We start from the raw sequence: 22,510 nt of genomic DNA, 5'->3' as shown, positions 1-22,510 counted from the left end.
TGGCCTGCCTGCCCCCAACTGCCGCCCGCCCCTCCGGCCTGCTCGCCCCCAAATGCCCACCCTGCCAGCCTGGTCACCCCCCCTGCCCTCCCCGCCGGCCTGCTTGCCCCCAACTGCTCCCCTGCTGGCCTGCTCACCCCAAACAGGCCCCCCACCCCCGCTGGCCTGATCGCCCCCAACTGACCCCCATTGATGGCCTGCTTGCACCCAACGGCCCCCCACCGACCTGATCACCCACAACTGCCCTCCCCTCTTGGCCCCTAACCACCTCTACCTCAGCCCCGCCACAACGGCTCTGTCCAGAAGAATGTCTGGAAGGTCTCCCAGTCTAATTAGCATATTACTCTTTTATTAGTATAGATGTGCCAGGCGTTCTACAGGTCCTGGGATGAAGGGTCCCTTCCCTTTGATGGCGTAAAGGATAATTCTGTGTTTGAAATGTTTAGGGACCAAACTTTGAGGTAAAAGACCAATCACATTCTGGAGGTCTGAGAATGTTCTATTTCCCAACCTAAAAGATGGTTATGCAGGAGTGTTCGCTTCGTGATAATTCACTGAGCTGAACATTTGTGGTTTGTGAAATTTTCGGTACACATATGCCAACATAAAATAAAAAAGACTACTACATACACACAGCCTCTTACCTGCTCATGCCAGCTCAGCCCGGAGGGGAGTACTCTGTGCTGGAGAGTGGCTCCTTTCAGCCCCACAGCAATGAGAAATTCCTAAAGAGCAGCACAAAGAGTTACACTCACCACCTGCACACCCTCTAGTTCAAAACTGGAAGTCTTCCTCACAAAATTAATGTGTTGCCTTTTATGCAATCATTTTAGCTAGTAATCAAACCAACAGCAAGCATTTGGTATAAAAGTATAAAATACAGACCTTTGTATTGGACTCTGACTTATCAGACAGTATTTTAACAGCAGCAGAGAGCATGTTCAACGTGTCTCCTCCAACACCCTCTGAAGAAGCTCTACTGAGGCCATTTTCTTCAGAGCAATAAATGGTGGGTTCCAGCCAGTGTGGGCGCGTGGCACTGGGCAGCCGTACTTCTGTAGGAAGAATCACTCCATCCACTATGCCTACATCCAAAGGGAAGTGAAAACATAAAAAAAATGATTACTTGAAATTAGCTCACAGACTTCTGTAACTGAAAACAAAAGCCATGTACTTCCACTGAATACAACATGATTCTGGAGGCAAAATGAGCAAGAATCGACTTGGCATTAATAACCCATCCTTACTAATGTTCATATGCCTGATAGTACCCAACTTCAAAAAAATTAAGATTTAAAACGCTAGGATAATTCAATTTAAATGGGAAAATCTGGTAAACGTTAAGAATACACAAGGATCTCATGTCTAATTACAAGGGAACACAGGAAATGTGCTCAAAGAATGGTAAATTCTGTGTCTGTTACCAAAAGGAAATATTGCTTGAGAATAAAGAATGCAAAGTCCCATCAACTGATCAAAAATAGATAATAATATATGGTACATACACAAAATGGAATATCATTTGGCAATAAAATGAATGAAATACTGATACACCTCGATAAACCTTGAAGACATAATACCACAGTACGTGCTAATCATATATTGTATGATTTGATTCACAGATAACATCAGGAATAAATCCATACAGACTAAGTGGAGTAGCGGTTGCTTAGGGCAGGGAGATGGGAGCTTCTGGGTGTTCTAGCTAAACGGTACAGTTTCCTTTGGGGGTAATGAAAATGTTCTAAAGTTTATTGTGATTATGGTTATACAACTCTGAAATATTAAACACTACTGAAATGTATACTTTAAATGGGTGAATTGCATATGATATGTGAATTATATCATACTAGAGGCTGGGTCCACGAAAATGGCTTGGGGGGGGGCTCTCAGCTTAGCTTGCGCCCTCTCAGTCAGGGAGCCCTCGCTCCTTACTGCCCACCTGCTCACTGCTCCTTTCCACTGGGCTCGCTGCTCCTTAGCGCTGCCATGGAGGCGGGAGAGGCTCCCACCACCACAGCTGCGCTCACCAGCTGTAAGCCCAGCTTCTGGCTGAGGGGCGCTCCCCCTATGGGAGCACACTGACCACCAGGGGGCAGCTCCTGCATCAAGCGCCTGCCCGCTGGTGGTCAGTGCGCATCATAGCGACTGGTCATTCCTTCGTTCGATTTGCATTATTAGCCTTTTATTAAATAGGATTACAAAAAAGAATAGTCAACTTCTAATTCACAATAAGTATTACTTTGCCAGTGGAATCGAACACCCCACAGAAATCATTTCTAATATCAGAGTTGTGTTCTCAACAGATTTTCATTAAACAAAATTTGAACATGTCTAAACAGAAATGAAACACTTAACATTTGTCCTACCTTTGTGGTAAAGACTGAAGGTGCTGGAATGAAGGCAGATGTAGTGCTTGTCATCAAAACCTTCATATTTTGTAACACAAAATAACGTACCACTACTGAACTCCAACCAGAATTCACCATGCTTGTTTTCCAAAATATCTCCATTATCTTGCTAATAAAAAGATGGGAAAACACAGATGTCATTATTTAAATACAGAAACCCTCGGACAGAATCTCTCAGGTTGCAGCCAAGTGGTCTGACTCTTAAGCCATCTGACATGGTGATGTGAAAAACTGAACAAGGAAATGGGGCCTCTTCTGTCAAACGAGCCCCCTGTACTCCATATCCTTCACAATGGACAGATTACTAGTTACCATCTCGGGAGCAGAACAAGCATGTTTCCCAAAAGAAGGGGTATATAACGTTTGTCTTCTGAGCTGCACGAATGGCAGCTTTTCAGAGTCGCTGTCACCATGACCTGCCTCAGAAAGCGGGTCTTTTTCAGTGGCTGAAACCACTCCCAACTCCCTCAATTACAGGATGTGTCATCGTGGCAGATTTAAGTAAGGTGCACTTGAAGGAACACTTGATATTTGTAAATCTTTACCTTCACGTCTGTAAACACTGCCATTAATCCGTGATTAATACTCAGAAGAACGGAGAGAAAACTCTGCGAGTTCTTATTCTGAGAGTCAAGTTTTTTTTTCCTACGGGAACGATAGTTGGGATCAAGAGTAGAAAAATACTGCAAAGTCTCCTCCTCTGATCCACTTTCCTCATCTGTGAGAAATAAAGGTCACAATTACATGGTTCTGACAGCTGCTTTAAAAAAATAGCAACCTGAACATTATCATAAGAATATTTATTTTACAGCCTGGTCCTTTTTACTCAGAATCTGGTATGACAATAAAAATGTACATGCTATGTTTTTTCATTTTACCACTGAACTTCAGACAATGTATATACTATCACTATAAAGATAATATCATTAACTAATAACAACATTCTCAATATACAGAGAGAAGTGGAGAAATATAAATTACTAAAAGATATTATAAAATATAAATGAAAAACATCATCAAAGAAAGATTTTTTAATCTATCAACTGAAAAGGCTACTACTTTATTGCTAACCAGGCAGTGACATCAAAACAAATTTAAGACATATTACCATAGTGAACTGTAGATCTGAATGGACTAAAACTATCCTTGTTGAAGGTATTGATCAGTTGACTGGCTACTGACAGCCCAATACCATACGAAATATTTTCAAAAGTCTCCACTGGTGAAGGAGCTGTTGGTTCCCACAGCAGCAAGTCATTAAAGATCCTATAAAGACAAAGCTGGAAAATAAGTACATAATTCCTAGTTCAACTAAAGGCAATCTAAAGAACATCCCTTTAACAGGTCGCATGAATAAGAATTTTCTAACTGCTGAAACAGAAATTAGATCTTACAAAAGTGTTTCTTAAATATCAATTATGTTCCTAAAATGGAAAAATAACAGACATGGCTATAATGCAGGGCATTGAGAAAAGAATCTGTACAATTAGATACCTAATTAGGTGCCTGCCTACTTTTACCTGTGTTACATGCATTAAATAACATACATCTAAATGCACTCTAAAGAAGGCAGTTAAAATTTTTTGAAAAAACGAGAACAGAAAGAAGACTGTTCACACACGAGAGCACTCTGTGAACTCTAACAGATCATGCATTGCCTCACTTGACCCTCCCACCAATCCTGTGGGCAGCCAAGGGAGACTCCTTCCTCTCACTCTGCACCTGAAGACCTGCCTCATAAAGGCTAAGTGACCTGCCAGCAAGCAGACTCATTGGGAAGATGGCGTGAGATGAAGAATGCATGCGGAACAGGGAACAGAGAAAGGAAATCTTTCTAACTAGCAGGCTAGCCAAGTCAATACTGGTGACTAATGGGGTGACTGATGTCAAGCTAGGCTACTACAAGATCCTACTTTTTAAAGAAATATGTGTCACTACTCAGATGTCCTTCTGCCCTTACCCTCCCCTCATCACCATGTCTATGTTTTTTCATGCAAACAAAGACTTCACAGAGTCCTCTAAGAGGCCTTTGGCTAGATTTGGACCTGCAGCATCTCCTTCACACACACGATTCAAACGCAGCACTTATAACATGCTACTGTACTTTCCCGTTTCCTAGCCGTGGCCCTCAGAAAAGGGCCTGTGTCTTGGTCATCTTCATACATGCCCAGCACAGTGCTCTCACAGAGCAGGCAGTGCTGATGAAGGGACCAGTGCGTGACTCACAGGGAAGGATGCCAGAGGCAGCCTCATCGTCAAGCCTAGTGTGAATTCCAAGCAAGGCGCCAAGCGATGAGGTAGCCCGGGCCCCCTCCTGTGAGAAACCACTTGTCTAGGAACGTCCCGGGCCAATTCCCGAGCTTCTGAAGCCCTAGAAAGTATAAACCAGGACTGAGCCTGTGGCTCACAGGGCCTGGATCCCCACCCAAAAGGACCCTTTCTGGAACATCTCTAGGTGGATGACACCGGGGATAGCAGGCAGAACTGTCTCAGACACACTGACCGCTGTGCCCCAGAACTGTGTGGTGGCCACCTGGCTTGCGGCTTCTTGGGCATATTTATTTAAACAAAAGAGTTTAAATCCAGACCTTATCTACACTCCTATGCGTATAAATAATGAAGGTATAAAGTGAATTTTCTCAGGAAATGGTCTTCCTTTCCTTATTCCCTACAACTATTCTCTTATCTTCATAGATTAAAGAGGAACTATTACTTAAAACCTGGAGTTCACAGTATATAAATAAAACTTCAAAAGATTTTACTGTTTTTCTTATTTATATTTTGGTGGTGTTTTTAATAACAAGGAAGAAAACACACGGTATTTAAGGATACTTCACCATGATTCTGTGGCTATGAGCCTGAGATATAATAGAAGCTCAATAAATACTTAATAAAACCAGCTAGAATTCTTTTTTTTATTCTACTAGAGGCCCGATGCATGAAGATTCGTGCAAGAATAGGCCTTCCTTCCCCTAGCTGCCGGCACCACCTTCGCTCCGGCCAGAGCCGCCTTCTGCCTCTCACCTTGTCACGTCAATTTGCATATTCCCTCCTTATTGACTGTGGGCACCGCCATCTTTCGTCGTGGAGTTATGGTCAATTTGCATATTCCATCTTTATTAGCTAGGATTCTAAAGGACTATTAGCATAGAAAAAATTCTCACGTACCTCAGACTGACACTATCTTTTTTAAAAAGAGCTAGTTGACCAAGGCATTAAATGAATAAACCAGTATTTTAAATGTATGAAGTAAAAATACAGCTGGTTATAACTCCGGTTCAGAGAAATGTTTTTAAATGTTATATATGTTATATACACATAGATATATATAGACATATATATGTGCATAAGGGGGTGTGTGTGTGCGCGTGTGTGTGTGTGTGTGTGTGTGTACATTATGGAGATACTGGCAAGCCTTGAATGGGATCTGAGGACTGGATGGTAGCAATGTACACTACATATGCCCTCGTTTTGGTTGGTGAACTGTGGTTATGAAGAAGATGTCCTTGTATGTGGGAAATATGCACTCAAGTGCTCAAAATTGAAGGGGCATTAGGGCAGCAGCTTACTCTCAAATGGTTCAGGGAAAAGTGTTTTCCTGTACTTGCAATTTTTCTGCAAGTTTAAGAATGTTTAACATTTTAAAAAATAATATTAATTTTTAAATGTATAAATATATGCAAAGCTAAGGGGCAAAGAATTCACACCCAAGGAACTTCCATGTATGACTTACATGATCCACAGGGGGGAGGGGCACTTGGTGTTTACCTAATCCTAGGGCCTGAGAGGCCAAGTGGGCAGAGTAAATTAGAACAGAACTCTCTTAAGTAACCCTCATTTAACTCACTCCCAGATGGACAGGTCCTCTCGAGTTCCCTGATTTAAGCAAGTCCTCTGACACACTTATGATGGATGTCCCACATGCTGACTGCTGGCTGCTGGGACAGACCACTCCCTAGCGCAGCTGAGAGCTTCTCCCACCAGTTGAGCCCTATGTTTTGTCTCTTCACCACAGGTCAGTGGTGTTTGGCCTCAAGTTTGCTCATCCCAGCTGTATTTATTATTATAAGTATAGTTTAGTTAAATGTGCTAACTGATGACTTTTAAGTATACAGACTGAGGTGGAAAAACTCAAAACCTAGAAGGACTCTGCACTCAAATTGTTTTGAAACTATCTTTTTTTCACTCCACTTCAAAGAAACTGAAACTGAAAATTGTAGACAAAGCCTTCTGGGTACACATTATGCAAAAATTACAACCAGTGACTCATACTAACAAATAAGCCTTTTCCTATATTTAAAAAGAAGTGGTAAATAAACATATATTTATAAATTGCAGTTTAAGGCATGTATCACGGTTCTAATGTCCCAATTTAACCAACAACCAATTAACACCGAAAGGAAAAAAAAAAGTGAATTAAGCCCTCTGCCCTCCGGGCTAGGCTTGAGCTGGTCATTTCACTGTGCTCAGTTTAGCCTTGCACACTGCAGGCTCTCAGGAGACATTCCTCAAGTATAAAATAAGAAGAACAGTCTAGAGATCAGTAGTTTCCAAACTTCAGATCATCTGTAAACCCTACGTTAAAAACATGAGGAAAGCTCTCTAATGTGAGTTTATAAGTTATATGCAACTTTTTATAAATTATGCATATTATAAAATAAATATAACAAAGTTTTAACCGTTTTTTAAAAATTACATAGAAGCACTAGTATTTTCTTCCTATAGTCAATGGACTGTGCTGTGAATCTCATCTTCAAGACAACTGAACTACAAAGGTCATTCTGAAACTTAATTTTCTGATTCTAAGACCAATAGTCCTGGTCACTGGTAGTCAGTGAGGAGAGCCAGAACTTATCATTAACAGTTCAGGAATAAAGGGCCAGTGATATTTGATACCAAGCAAATCTACAGCTGAAATAACAGTCTGAAGTTTCTGAAGATGAACGGAAATTAGAACCAGGTGGTTCCATTTGGGAAGCTAGTGGTGATGGACACTAAGACGTCTTCCTCCAGAACCCAACGTGACCACCTGCAGGTGCCCTACAGAAGAGATTCCTCAGTGGGCAGGAAGGGGAACAATGGCATCATCATCTAGAACCCCACGTGACCACCTGCAGGTGCGCTACAATAGAGATTCCTCAGTGGGCAGGAAGGGGAACAATGACAGATGACTACTGGGTGCTTTCTATGTGCCAGGCACTGTTCCCACCACTTCCCAAGTGTTGTACCATTTAATCCTCCCAACAACCCGCTGAGGCCGACACAAGTATCACCCTCATTTACAGATGAGGAAGCTGAGCATGACGCTAGGTAAATTGTCCCAAGTCTTCATAGTCTATGACCTTCAACTCTAGAATGCCATTTATTTCAACATATTTTCTGGGTATATATACATTTATGGAGCTTTAAATATAATACATTTTAATTTTTATACAGAAGTTTATGTGAGAGTTTATCATTCTAGTAAGACCCTGTTTTGGACTTTGAGAAGGGATACTTCTGAAACAAAGACTCCAGGATTCTGACTCCACCTCAGTACTGCTGGCCCTCTAGACAGGTATCTCCCAGCTCTTTTCGTGTCACTGCACACACAGAATGGCATTTGCTCAGTACCTATGGTAAGTGACAGACGGCAACCTGCCAACGTGAGGGCAAAGGGACGGACTATCTCACACACAAGTGACGCAGCTGCCAGACACACTGGCTAGGAAACTGCTGCGACGACAGCACACCATCACAGTAACGTTCTACAAGCAGCACCACACAAGGTTCACCGAGGTGGAGACGACATTAAAGCCAGGAACGAAAAGGGGGAGCAGGGAGGCAGAAAGGCAGTCAGGCAAAAGATCCATCCCATTCAACTAGTGTGCTTCACTCACCTATTATAAAGCTTCTCATAAAAGCTTCTATTAGGTAGTGTCATGTGAACATTGGGTAACGTCAGCTCCAGGACATAGTGAGAATTGCTGATTGCTTTATCCTGAAATTCTGTCATTTCTACAGGGTCTCCTGGCATCACCATCTAAAACATGATAGTTTAGTACAAAATATGCATTAAATAACCACTGTACGTTTAAAATAGTAATTGCATCTTCTTGCTCTAAGCTTAGGACTTGGTATGTCAGCAAATAAATAAGCATGTAACTTTTCATTTTAACCAAGGAGGAAACAAATATATGATTCAACCGTGGAGTTAAAAACCTAGCACAAACAGTATATTAAGTATTTCTTAAAGAAAAAGAATTAAAGCCATTGGTACATGATCAAGGGTAATTTCTTTGTGGTTTGCTCCCACTTTTATTTTACCTGTTCATTTTCAAACATTACTCTCCGAGAAGAAAAGGGAGAGGGGGCGGGTCTTCTCAGATCACACACGTCTTTCAGGGAGTGAGCACCGCCTTCCTCCTCTTCCTGATAGTGGCCATCACTCTCCTCTTCTTCCTCCGCTGCTATTCTCTCCAAAATGGAATGCATGGCTAGTGGGTTTATTTTCAGTACAATTCTGATACCAAGGACAATTTTAAAAATCAAGATCCATAAACTGCAAAAATTTAACTTTTATGTAAATTAATACAAAAACCACTGATTGAATCATTAATGGTGGGATTTACCTTGTCTACAAAGTCTAATTATATCTAATCTACCCCATTTCTCAGCATCTTATAAACTTAAAAGTGTAGAATTGATAAAAACAAGTAAACCAAAGAGAGGGATTAACATTTTATTCTTAGCTAACTGAAAATCTGACCTTTTGAGGATACAAAGATTTGTTTTTAATTTCACTAAGAATTCTATTTATTCTCACTAACCCTAATTATTCTGCACGCAGTCTGTTTTGCCATTATGGAATACTTGCATACCTAGGAAACCTTGTGTCATAAAATATGTTCAAATGGAGGAGGAGAGATTGGCTAGGGAATATTTTCAGAACTGCAACAACAAAGTCATCTTCCCTTTGGGATTTTCAGTAATGAAAGGATTGTGTTCTCCTCTGCGGGCCATCGCCAGCACAAGGCTGTGCAGCCTCTCCTTTGTCACATCAGCCCACTGTCACGATGAGGCATGCCCCCCAAACAAGACAGGCATCTGTGTCCCATCCAGAATGGCTTTTTCTTTTTCACTACGTACGTAGGTGGTACCAGTTGGTTCTAGTTATAAAGTTTCACAATTATTTCCTAATTTATAGTTATCCTAATGGAAATTGTGCTTCCAAATTACATAACTGAAGTAGATCCATTTCTTATGATGAAAACTCATGCCCTAAACTCCTGCGGCTTTGCAGGCTGTACTGATAATGTCTGTCCTAAGAGTCTGACAGGCCTGATACATAGGTGGTGGGGTGTAAAACAAGGCAGGAAGGAAAACGGCACCGAAAAGATCACCTTTAGCGAAGCTTCAAATACTTAGTTTTTAATATAATAATGGATCATTATTTCAAGTAAATTATTTCAAACATAATCCAAGCCCACTATCAGGCTAATTTAAACTAACGAATGGTCACCCAGCCTAAGGAATCCTGAAGCTGTGGTTCTCGAAGTCCAACTGCACACTGGGATCACCTGGTGTGTCTTTTAAACTACACTGATGCCCGGGCTCCCGCCGAGGATCCCAGGGTGGGGCCCAAGAACCAGGATTTTGTAAACGCCCCCCAGATTTGAAAATCACTCTCCCAAAGCATCAGTGACCATAAAGTTCACTTGACGACTAACCAAATGGTGCCCTACGCCATCTCTTCTACTGCAGCCTTGCACTGTTTTTAACATGGCCAATGACTCTTTGGTTCTTCCACTTAGACCAGAGCACATCTTACGCTTCCAGCTCTCACAGTACCTAACAGACACTTTCACAGAACAGCACTCAAAACACATTTTTTATTTCATTTGTCCATCTTCCTCTGCGTTCGCTCATCAAGGCTGGATATTTTTTAGCTTAAATTTAATAGCCAAAATGATGGTTAAAAAGAGCACAGTAATTTTTTTAAAGGAAAATCTCATTAAATGTATGTATCATATCCATCTGCTCACTCACCGTGGCCAGTCAAAGTCATCTGACGATGTTGTATCTCCATCTACTCCACCAGACACGTGGAGAAACTTAATAGATGGCTCTCCTTTATCTTCCTGGAATGACCCTAATAAAACAAGACTGATTAATCGAAATGCATGTCTTCTCAAGGGCTAAAGGTGCTGTCCTCCTTAAGGGAGCAAAGATTCTCTACATCAGGAACATATGCAACATTAAGTTCTACAGACGGCCAAGAGACATATGAAAAAATGCTCAGTCACTAATCATCAGAGAGATGCAAATTAAAACCACAATGAGATACCACCTCACACCTGTCAGAATGGCTATCATCAATAAATTAACGAACAGCAAATGCTGGCGAGGATGGAGAAAAGGGAACTCCAGTACACTGCTGGTGGGAATGGAAAACAGTATGGAGTTTTCTCAAAAAATTAAAAATGGAACTTCCATTTGACCCAGAGATTCCACTTCTAGGAATATATCCTAAAAACTCCAAAACACCAATCAGAAAGAATATATGCATTCATATGTTCACAGCAGTGTTATTTACAATAGATTTGGAAACAGTAGATGAATGGATAAAAAAGCTGTAGGACATTTACACCATGGGATACTATGCAGCTGTAAAAAAGAGGGATCTCTTCAGGATTGCATGGATGGACCTGGAGACTACTATACTAAGTGAAATAAGCCAATCTGAGAAAGACAAATATCACATGATCTCACTTATTTGTGGAATCTAATGAACAAAATTAATTGACCAACAAAACAGCACCTGAAGCAATGGAGGCATAAAACAGACTCAATGTGGGGGTGAGAGGATGAGGAGAGATAAACCAAAGAACGTATATACTTATATGCATAGCCCATGGACATAGACAGAGGGTGGTAAAGACCTGGGTGTGTGTGTGTGTGTGTGTGTGTGTGTGTGTGTGTGTGGTGGCTGGGCAGTGAGGAGGTAAAGGGAGACATCTGTAATACTGTCAACAATAAAAATATATACATTTTAAAAAACTGACTTATCTTACATATTTGTATACAATACTGGGAAAAGGTTGTTACTCTTGTTCTCTAACATAATGTTGTTTAATGGTATGTTTTGCAGTATCATATACTTTTTCACGCTCTAGGCTTCAGCAGCAGTTGTTTGTTTACAGTCTGCGCCTTTACAGGCACGTGCAATCTTACCAGCTAGTTCTCTAAAGGTAAGTTCCAATTTAATTTGTTCTGGGGTTGATCCTCCTATGAATTCAGTCTTAAATTCTAGATCTGTGAATGCTAAATGAAGAATCTCCTTCTGAAGTGACTTCTTAAACCACGGTCCTCTTTCCTGATCTGATCGAAGATCGGGTATTGGGAAGCGAACAGAAAGGTTTAATGCTGGTGTGGCAACTTGTACCGATATTCGACAATTAGCAGGATTATGTGAGTCATCTAGAAACACTTCAGTGAAAGCCTTGTGCTAAAACAAAACATCAAAATATAGGCCAAATGTTAAATTAAGTAAATAAACAAGTGACATTAGTATTCAAGTATTCAACATTACAATATGTATAATCATATTTCCTCATTCAGTATGGTACATTAAAATACAATTCAAAATAACCACTACCATATTAGTTTAGTGTAATGAAATTTTGTAATCCAATACCCACTGATAAGAGCCAGAATACTGGCAACAGGTAAACCCTCATATAAAATAAATAAAAATAAAAACTGAACCAAAGTGAAAACACAGTCATATATATTTCACTAAAGGTTTAAAAAGAATAACATATAAATTAGCTCATCAACAAATTCAATAGTTAAAAATCACTATAGTACCCAGTATTCAGTTTGAAGGATTTACCTACAAATATGCTACTTTAAAGACTCAATATGAATGTGAAATCAAATGAATTATGCCAATTGCAAAGGACCATCCCTGACTCGTCTTTGTACTTCCTGGACTAAGCCCAGAGCCTGGCATATCACAGGTTCTAGATAAATATCCAGTAAATGACTCACTCTGTGTTCCCATCCAACCCAAGGATATGATCCCAACAAATGGCTCTTAGAAACCAAAATACACATGCACCATTTACTGAAGCCATGTTACAGTAAAAAGTCCAAAGAACATGCCCTTCAGATAAAAGCCTGTTTCTATTCTTTCTCTAAAATGCATTGAAAGATAAAGCTTTAGTCCAGGGTGCACCATCATGAATCAGTCTCTAACCTCCCAGATTATAAAGTTCCCTTTTATGCTAGATTTGGATTTTTAACAAAGCTATTCTTTCTCTCCCCATTTGACTTTCCAGTTCTAACTCTTACTTCAGCAAAAATAATACATCTATAGCTAACAGCAAATAGAGACATTAGTCCCACAGAACTTAAAATAACAAGCAACTGGTGACAAAAATAAAGAATGCTGATTTAATCTGAATACCATCACTAAGTGAGGAGAAGGAAATAAAGTAAAAAATAAAATAATTTTCCTTTTCTTTTCAACCAAAGTTATCTCTGTTCCTGGTCCTACAGCTCCCAAATTCCTAACAGATTTCTTGCAAATCTGATTTATTTAATTTGCTTTTGAAAAGACACCAGGAACCAGATTTAAGTACAAGTCACATAATGTGATGCTCAATAACACTATGAAATAAGTATGTTCTCATTTTCAAAAATATATCTTATTTTATATGGGCTACATTTTATAGGTGGCTCAAGTACTTTGTGAAATGTGTGAGTAGCTAATATTTTGTGAAGATATTATAATCACAGTTTGTAAAATTAAGAAAAGGAAAGGAAATCTAATTCTATTCCTCTAACAAAATCAATACTACCAACTGGTGTATTTCCCTTCATTCTTTTTCTATACATCAATTTTATTCACACCTTTGTAATGCAAGTTTACTTCTTCATGAGCCTTCTTCACATTGCTGACCATCTTCACAACCATCATTTAAAATGGGTGCATAGAGTTTCACCCAGTATATTAGCTAACTATGATCGACATAAAAGACGTCTCCATTTTTCATTATTACCAATAATATGTTAATTTAAGAATACTTAAGTTCAGAAATAATCCAAATAAGCCTATGAGCTTATTAATAATTCTGATTAGCATTTGCAACTTTTGACTACTTACCAGACTAATATGCTTATTATATGAAGTATACATGTGGGATGCCATCATCTCTACTGTAGTAAGTTTCTGTGGTTGAAGCAAGGAATTTAACCTGTCCACAATACTGATATCCAGCTCACAAAATACAGGATTTAATTTAATTTGTAATTCTGCCTTCTGAGGAACAGAACTAAGTCTTGCTTGATTACCCTTTTAAAAGAAGAAAAGCATTAATATGATCACGAACGATACTATAAAACTAAGTTAAAACCTTCCATTTGTGACAAAATATATGTCAAATAAAAACTTACAGGTGGTAATCACAGAAAAAGATCTCTTACCTGGGGCCCTTTATTCTCAGAATGCTTATAATGAAGCTGAAGACACACAGGGGGGTGGGAATCAGTTTGTTCTTTGGAATGGAACATTAAAAGCTTTAAAGACAAAGATGGAAATAAATTAAAAGTCCGATATCAAGCTATAATTAATCACATGAATTAACAGACGTGCTAACATTTTGGGAAGAAGTTTTTGGAGTCAGAAAACTTTAAGTTTTCATTGTCACTTACTACCAATGTGAGTCTTGACAGGTTAGTTAACTTTTGTGATACTTAGTATCTCATCTACAAAATGTAGGGGAGGACTCAAATAAATAAATGCCCAAGAAAGTGCTTTGAAATAAAATAATACATGAGGGCAAAGTAAAAGCAACACGTCACTCTGATAGCTTAGAAAAGTGTCTCTAGGACACACTATTAGGATAGGAATAAAAACAGATTAATAATAAATAAATCAAGACATTGCACTTGTCTTCAGCAGTGACTGAACAGTGCTTAGCACACAGCAGCTATTAGTTGAATAACAGAATTCTCCTGAAATTAAGAGTGCTTAGATAATGAGTGAAATGAAGTCATTTGCCTATAACCTGTCAACTCTAAATTAAACATTTTAACAGACCTTTATTGCCATGAAAGCCATACTTAAAAATGTTTCAACAAAACACAAATGTTCACACACACACACACACACACACACACACACACACACACACCTCTTCCTATATTACTTCCTATCCCTCAAGAAAATCACTTCTGTTCATAAAATTCTTAAAGAGCAGGACAGACTTAAAGAATAATCATTAAGGGAAAGTATTTAGCATTTACCTCTGTATAGTGAGGAGAAACAGAATGAAAATCAGTTGGAAACAGGCACTCCAAAAGTTCCATTTGACCAATAGACATATCAGTACTAAAATACCTGGAAGCTGATCTTTGTCTTTGTTCATAGGATACTTTGATGCCAGTGCCTATGAATCTATCATAAGAAATGCAGCATTTAAGAGTATGCATTAGATTCTAAATTGAACAACGTGTCAAACAGTACACAAGTATTAATGAAGTATAACAATGACCTACCTATTCTGATAAATTCAAATTGTAACTAATATTCCTAAGGATATTAACTAGAAATAATATTTAAAATTTCCCTGATATAAGATAAAGAAACCAGTTCGGTTGACAGGAAATTATCCAGGATATATTTATTTCCAAACACTGCCCTTCCTTCTTCCACATTTTAAAATGCACACTGCAGTGGATAAAATCTTTAAAACTATAAAATACTGTACATGTATGTAATAAGTTCTTAAAATTATCTAAAAGCATCATGTAATATTTTTAAAACTTCAGTGGAGCTCAAATGAAGGTATTCCTCTAGTTTTTATTGCTTTTGTTGTATTTCCTACTGACAGATATTTGAAACCTTATCAAAAACTGGAAGAGCCCTAGCCAGTTTGGCTCAGTAAACAGAGCTTCAGCCTGCGGACTGAAGGGCCCCAGGTTCGATTCCGGTCAAGGGCACATGCCTGGGTTGCAGGCTCAATCCCTAGTAGGGGGCATGCAGAGGCAGCTGACCAATGATTCTCTCTCATCAATAATGTTTCCAACTCTCTCTCCCTTTCCCTCCCTCTCTGAAATCAATAAAAATATATATTTTTCAAAAACAAAACAGGAAGAAAAAAAATTTTTTTTGTAGTTTGTTATAAATAGGTACTATGGTTCTAACTTGCAGAATTTCTTTTGCTAGGTATAAAATCTAATTTGCATATTAATTTGAATACTTCAAAAAAGTTACTTAAAATAAAAGCCCAAAATATTTTCTAAAAAAATTAATATATTGCATAAATCATTGTATAAAATAACATGACTCGATAATTTACAGGTCACTTTCATGTTAAAATAAATAGCATGTACACATTAACAATATTATACTTACAAATTTAATTATCTCATCTATTAGAACTCAACCCATGAAGAGATCATTGACTATTTGGACAGTTTTCTAGGTAGAAGGTGAAAATGTAGCATCAAGCTCCACCAGCCTCAGTATCATTTCCTCATGGCCAGTGGCATATGGATCATTTCCAAGTTCCTTCTAATAAGTTTATTCTACTCTCACCACCACTGCCATCTCTGCTAAGCCAGTAACAAAAACAACTATTTTTATTATTGTAATGGTGTCAGTAGGTATGATGGCATAATGTGGTCAAATAAATTTGACAAGAGCAGGGCAGAGAGCTAAACAAAAGATAATCTCCAAACTCCAGATTATCTACAGCTTATATGTGAATGTTGCACATCCTGAATAACCTGAGTGAGAGAGTCTGTGATAAACATCTTTGCAGCAGTGGAAGAAAATCTCCCTCATTCCACTCATCTTACATAATAAAAAGGTAATATTTAAATTACCATCACTCCGCTACGCCCATGATTGGGCCAGCTGGTGACACAGGGGGCGGGACTCGGGGTGGCTGGGGTGGTGACTGGGCCGGCAGGACGCTGAGCTCGCATCGGCGATGCGAGCTCAGCGTCTGCACCATGGCTGTGCTGCGGCACAGACAGGCCTCTGGGGCAGCGAGCCAAGCTGGCGTTTTGGAGGTTTGGAGGCAGCGGGCGGTGGGCGGGCAGCACGGCTCCCCGGGGAGGAGTCTGGCGGCAGTTGGGCCGCAGGAGCACGTGGCGGCGGCCCCAGCATTCCTGGGCGGGAGGCAAAGGCAAGACCCTGGCCTGGGCTCCGGCCGAAGGAGGACCACGCCCCCGCCCCGCCTCGCCCTAGGGGCCCAGGGACTTCGGAGCTGCCGACCAGCGGACAGACAGCTTACACGTGCATGATTAAATCATGCACTGGGCTTCTAGTTTACAAATAAAATGTGAATTAGAAAAACAAATGGAGTGAGGTAGATAGATAAAAACAAAAGTCCACTTTGGTTCTTTTTCAAGGATTGTTAATAAACATGAGAGCATTTACCTAAGGTGATCATGTGAGCAAGCTTCTGCAAATACTGTTCTGAAAGATTTAAAATCATCCGTTGAAAATCTCGCTGGATCTATCTTTTCTATACAAGAAAAGAAAGCTATCGCCAGAGGTGTCAATGGATTAAGGTTCAATGATGTTTCAGGTGGAGACAATGGATCAATGTGAAGCACAGAGACTGACAAAGTTCCCACAGCTAGTCGAAAAATGAGCTCAGGCCTGGATTCATCCATTGAGACAGATCTAGAGGGGAGAGCTGAAATGCATGTGTTCAAATTATACACATAAAATTTAACACTTAAAAACAATCTATTATATCAAAATTATAAAACACTTATTCGTGTATTTGTTTTCAAAAATACAAGGTGATTACACAATAGTTTGAATGATATTAAACAAGTAAAATAAAATAAACTGTTATCTTTCTGCATTTCACATGCAGGATCCTTGGTCCCTGAAGTACAAAGAAGTATGCTACAATAGGAAATGTATGAACAAAGCTTGCATTAATAAAACTGTATTGGAAAAGTCAGAGATGAACCCAAGCTGCTCACTAAATTTTCCTCCAAGCCTTGTGTCTACTCCAATTAAATTTTTCAGGGAATAAACCTGAGGTTCTCTTTCAAGGAAAACATAAACAATGAAACAAGAATCAGATGATTGGTTGAGACTCCTCAACTGCAATAATATGAAACTTATGGTGAACTTTTTACTAAAAATATTTAAGTACTTAAATACCCAAAGAATACAGGAAATGTACAACTATATTAAACACTTCACAGTGAATTGTTCAGCAATGATTCATATATATATATATATATACGAAGGAAAAGAAAAGAAGCAGGATGGCATTTTTTTTAATTTTAAGTTTTTTAAAATCCTAGCAGAAACTATCGACAACGATCTTATTTGTCACTTACAAGTCTTCTGTAGAGACGATGGGTGAACTATGTTGGACGGCAGTGTTGACCCTCTTAATGGTTGTTCTTTATGATGATCAAGGAAATTTCCCCAGGTTGGCTGAAGCTATAAAAGAAATGTTTAAAGCAGATGCATAAAATATTGAATTTTAGAAGATTTCAAGAATAGAAGAAAAATTAAGTAATACTTTACCACAGTAGCACTTAATGGAGATCCTGCTGGGGTATTTGTATATGTGCTAGTTAATGATAACTCAAGGTCCATATTTGGGGGGTCCCCAAGGGGTGGAAGAGAAGAGAGACTATGGGACATGTCCATATCAGCCATGGAGAAGAAAACTTCTTCTTCTAGAGAGAATTAAACTTTGTCAATTGTATTGTAATTCCACAAATCTGCATCTTTAAGTTAAGTACAATATACACTTAATATAGTATTCTTCTTTCAGATTACCTGAGATACAGGATACCCTAAATGTTATGTTACTTCCAGTGAGGTAATTTATTTTGATCTAAGACATAAATTGCATAGTAAAAACTCAACTGAACATAAGTCAACCAAAGGTTATGCTATACTGTTGGTGAACTTTTTAAAAAATATATTCTTATAAGTATATCTCTAGTGACACATGATTTCGCTCATCTAGGGGAAATGATGAACAACATAGACTGATGAACAACAACAGAACCAGAAACAAGGAGGCATCGATCGGACTATTGGCCTCAGAGGGAGGATAGGGGAAGGTGGGGGGAGGGGGGAGAGATCAACCAAAGGTCTTGTGTGCATGCATATGAGCCTAACCAATGGTTAAGTTCAACAGGGGGTTGGGGCATCTGTGGGGAGGGGTGTGGGATGGGAATGGGGGAATGAGGACAAATATGTGACACCTTAATCAATAAAGAAATTTAAAAAATATATATATATATATAATATATATATATATATATATATATATATATATATATATGATGCCCTAGCTGGTTGGCTCAGTGGATAGAGCGTGGGCCTGCAACTGAAAGGTCCCAGGTTTGATGCGGGTCAAGGGCACATGCCCAGGTTGTGGGCTCGATCCCCAGTGTGGGCGTGCAGGAGGCTGATCAATGATTTTCTCTTATCATTGATATTTCTATTTCTCTCTCCCTCTTCCTTCCTCTCTGAAATCAATAAAAATATATTTGAAATATATATATATATATATATATATATATATATATATATATATATATGATATGTAGTGTTACCTGGTATGTTTTTAAGTGCTGTATTACAATTTAGAAGTTAAAATCCAGTTGTTAAAATGATATATACAGAGGGTGCCCCCAAAAATGTATACACACATTGAGTAATTATAAAGTGTTTATTAAAATATATTTTATTTTCAAAATTGAGCTGTCAGCTGTTAAACTGTGTATACATTTTTGGGGGACACCCTATATATATCTTGAAACCTCTGGTATCATATGGATACTGTTATTTCTTTAAAAAGAAAAAAAAGTGACATGTATTATTTCAAATTTATTTACATTTCACTTCTATCTTTCTGGAGATTGTTTTACCTTCATGCAAATAAAATTTGTCATAACCAACATTTCTTAAGTTCACTTCAATTTTCTATTTAGTTCAACATCCCATACTTAAATTGATTCTTATTATTTTGGATATTAGTACTCATACATTCTGAAACACCTCAAAATGCCAAGTAAACTGAATAAAGATTACATTTAGCCCTAGCTGGTTTGGCTCAGTGGATAGAGCGTCAGCCTGACCACTGAAGGGTCTCAGGTTCAATTCCAGTCAAGGGCACATGCTCGGGTTGCGGGCTGGATCCCCAGTAGGGGGCATGCAGGAGGCAACTGGTCAATGATTGATTTTTTTATCTCTCTCTCTCCCTCTCCCTTCCTCTCTAAAATCAATAAAGATATATATATTTTTAAAAAGATTATATTTACATAATTGATAAATTAATAGAGAAAGGTTCCTATTTAAAGTAATCTATAAATTATGTGAACACTTAAGAATTTGACAGATGAAGAATTACACCCCCCCCTTTAGTTCTCATGTAAATGGATATTTTTATAAACTGACTTTCCTTAGAATAAATCATGATTTATGTAAACTACACAATCGAAAAAGGATACTATAGCATGTCACTATAATGGTGTGGTTAGAAATTTAAACCTTACAATAAGGATCTTTTGTTCAACCCCATTTACAGCAGCCAAAGTTCACTTTGCCCTACAATAATAACATATGATTCTGGTGTCAACTTTTTGAGTTGCTTACCACGGCTAGAAGGTGTACGAGCCGTTTCTGACTCATAAAAGCTTTGCTCTGAAGATACACCCACAGAAAGGGAATCTTTTCTCAAATAATAGCGGTTTAATTCCATCTGAATGCGATATTCTTCTTCCTGCTGCATGGGTCGATTCTTTCTATCTTTATTAGCTAAACCTAATTTGCTAGAATTTTCTATAAGTATACAAAAAGAAAAGCAAAATAGTAATTAAACTTGGAGTTACTTATCATTTCTCTCCCAAAACACACTTATCCAATACCAATGGCCACATTTTTGTAAACTGGCTTTCATAGGAATAAATCATGATTTATAAAACAAAACTACAAAATCAAAGAGCGATTCTATAGCATGTGTACCACTACTGTGGTTATCACTGTAATGCAGTGGTTCGATCAACTTAGAAATGTAACCCTTCTCACAGGATCTTTTGTTCTTTCCTTACTAACTCCATTTCCCAGCAGCCTTCATACCACAGCAACACGATGGCACTGCCAATGTTAAACCACCTGTTTTATATGAACTGGAAATCTAAGCAATAACTTCAAGCATATAGTTAGAAATTACAAAAATCTTATCTTTGAAAAACAAGTCATTTAAAATGTGTGCTACTTACTGTGTTAAAGAACTATACTTTCTCAGTTATGTGAAATACTATCGCCAACCAAGGAAGTAAGCCAGACAATTTTTAATCTGAATGCTAATTTGTGCCATGGTAACACAATTTAAAAGATCCAATCAGCCCTGACCAGGTGGCTCAGTTGGTTGGAGTGTCGTCCTATACACCAAAAGATTGTAGGTTCCGTTCCTGGTCAGAGCACATACATAGGTTGAGGGTTCAATACCTGGTAGGAGCACCTAAGGAGGCAACTGATGATGTTTCTTTCTCATTTTTTTCACTCTCTCTATTATCAATAAAAACATACCTTCAGGTAATGATTTAAAAATAAATAAATAAATAAACAAATAATCCAATCCAGTTTAACTGTTTAGGATTCTTACTTACAATACATCTTTCTTATTTACAATACATTCACACATTCCTCTATAAGAGAATGCCTTATATGTATGTTGTATATTTTAACTAAAAAGTTTTAAAGAATTAAAAATAATAACAACAGAGTTCTACTTGCCTGGTCCAGCAATAGCTGCTAACATATCCAAAAGCAAGTGTACCTGTCTTGGAGACAGGAATAGATGAATAGAGTCTATCTGTCCATCAATATCCAACTTCAAAAAAAAAGAAAGAAAAACATTCAGAATGAACACTGTCTATAATCTTGTCACCACAAATCCCAGTATACTTTTTTTTTCCCCCAGTATACTTTAATACACTGAGATGGATACTGATTATTTAGTCTTGTATTTCTTCACCTAAGATTCTCTCAACTAATTCACACAATCTACAGTATAAGATTTAAAGATTGCCAGACTTGTTCTATGAGGGAAAATCCTCCTGAAAGTTCATGTTGGCAAGTCCAATGTCATACTTTTTGCTTAAGTTTTGAGTATTTAAGGTATTTGAGGCCTTAAGACATAGTCTCCAAGAAAGAATGTTAAGACAGCAGTAGTATAATATTCATTTCCATCATGACTTCAAAAAACTCCAATCATAATCCTTAAAGCTTGATTTAAATCAAGAGCAAATAGAGTTGGCTTTCATGAGTTTGCCTGTAGATAACACTCCTTAGTAGAGCATGTAGGAACTTTTCCTGCCAATGGGGTGCCTCTCCAAATGCCCACTGTGTTCCACAAAGCCCACTCCCACCTGGGCATGGGAGTGAAAGCCACATCAGAAATGGCAATAGGCCCAGCCAGCGTGGCTCGGTGGTTGAGCATCAACTTATGAACCAGGAGGTCACAGTTCGATTGCCAATCAGGGCACATGCCCGGGTTGCAGTCTTGATCCCCAATGGGGGGCATGCAGGAGACAGCCGATCTATGATTCTCTCTCATCACTGATGTTTCCATTTCTCTCTCTCCTTCTCCCTTCCTCTCTGAAATCAATATTTTTTTTTAAGCCAGGGCTGTCTTTTTTTTTTTAAATATATTTCATTGATTTTTTTTTTTTTTTAACAGAGAGAAAGGGAGAGGAAGAGTGTTAGAAACATCGATGAGAGAGAAACATCAATCAGCTGCCTCCTGCACAACCCCCACTGGGGATGTGCCCGCAACCGAGGTACATGCCCTTGATCAGAATTGAACCTGAGACCCTTCAGTCCACAGGTCGACGCTCTATCCACTGAGCCAAACCAGTTAGGACAATAATTTTTTTTTAATGCCGATGGAAGGATGCTCATGTGGACTTCCCTTCTCTTTTCCAGCTCTCTAATTTTCCTTCTAAAAATAAAAGCCCCATCCCACTCTCATCCTGATTTCTGTGTTTATTCTGAAGAAAAAAATTATTCTACTCTGCATATCACATTCTAAATAGTTGAATACGCCTGC

General features: G+C 38.6%; 1 protein-coding gene across 2 annotated transcripts in view; it reads right to left on the bottom strand.

The window, feature by feature from the left end:
- ATG2B (autophagy related 2B) overlaps window positions 1-22,510 on the bottom strand; it is a 73,414-nt gene that overhangs the window by 30,443 nt on the left and 20,461 nt on the right. Inside the window, exons 7-23 of one of the 2 annotated variants that reach the window (XM_079768757.1) lie at window positions 21,196-21,292; window positions 20,053-20,238; window positions 17,965-18,119; window positions 17,772-17,877; window positions 16,846-17,107; window positions 14,703-14,853; window positions 13,881-13,973; window positions 13,561-13,749; window positions 11,625-11,898; window positions 10,440-10,542; window positions 8,718-8,913; window positions 8,291-8,433; window positions 3,520-3,677; window positions 2,957-3,129; window positions 2,370-2,520; window positions 886-1,085; window positions 645-725 (exon numbers count right to left, since the gene is read on the bottom strand). In XM_079768757.1, the coding sequence (XP_079624883.1) occupies window positions 645-725; window positions 886-1,085; window positions 2,370-2,520; window positions 2,957-3,129; window positions 3,520-3,677; window positions 8,291-8,433; window positions 8,718-8,913; window positions 10,440-10,542; window positions 11,625-11,898; window positions 13,561-13,749; window positions 13,881-13,973; window positions 14,703-14,853; window positions 16,846-17,107; window positions 17,772-17,877; window positions 17,965-18,119; window positions 20,053-20,238; window positions 21,196-21,292 (2,718 nt within the window). The remainder of the gene's footprint in view (window positions 1-644; window positions 726-885; window positions 1,086-2,369; window positions 2,521-2,956; window positions 3,130-3,519; window positions 3,678-8,290; window positions 8,434-8,717; window positions 8,914-10,439; window positions 10,543-11,624; window positions 11,899-13,560; window positions 13,750-13,880; window positions 13,974-14,702; window positions 14,854-16,845; window positions 17,108-17,771; window positions 17,878-17,964; window positions 18,120-20,052; window positions 20,239-21,195; window positions 21,293-22,510) is intronic. The other variant, XM_079768758.1, reaches the window with a different exon arrangement.

The sequence above is a fragment of the Cnephaeus nilssonii genome (genome assembly GCF_951640355.1).
Source record: "Cnephaeus nilssonii genome assembly, chromosome: 4".
Taxonomy (NCBI): domain Eukaryota; kingdom Metazoa; phylum Chordata; class Mammalia; order Chiroptera; family Vespertilionidae; genus Cnephaeus; species Cnephaeus nilssonii.
This window is presented reverse-complemented; position numbering and strand designations above follow the sequence as displayed.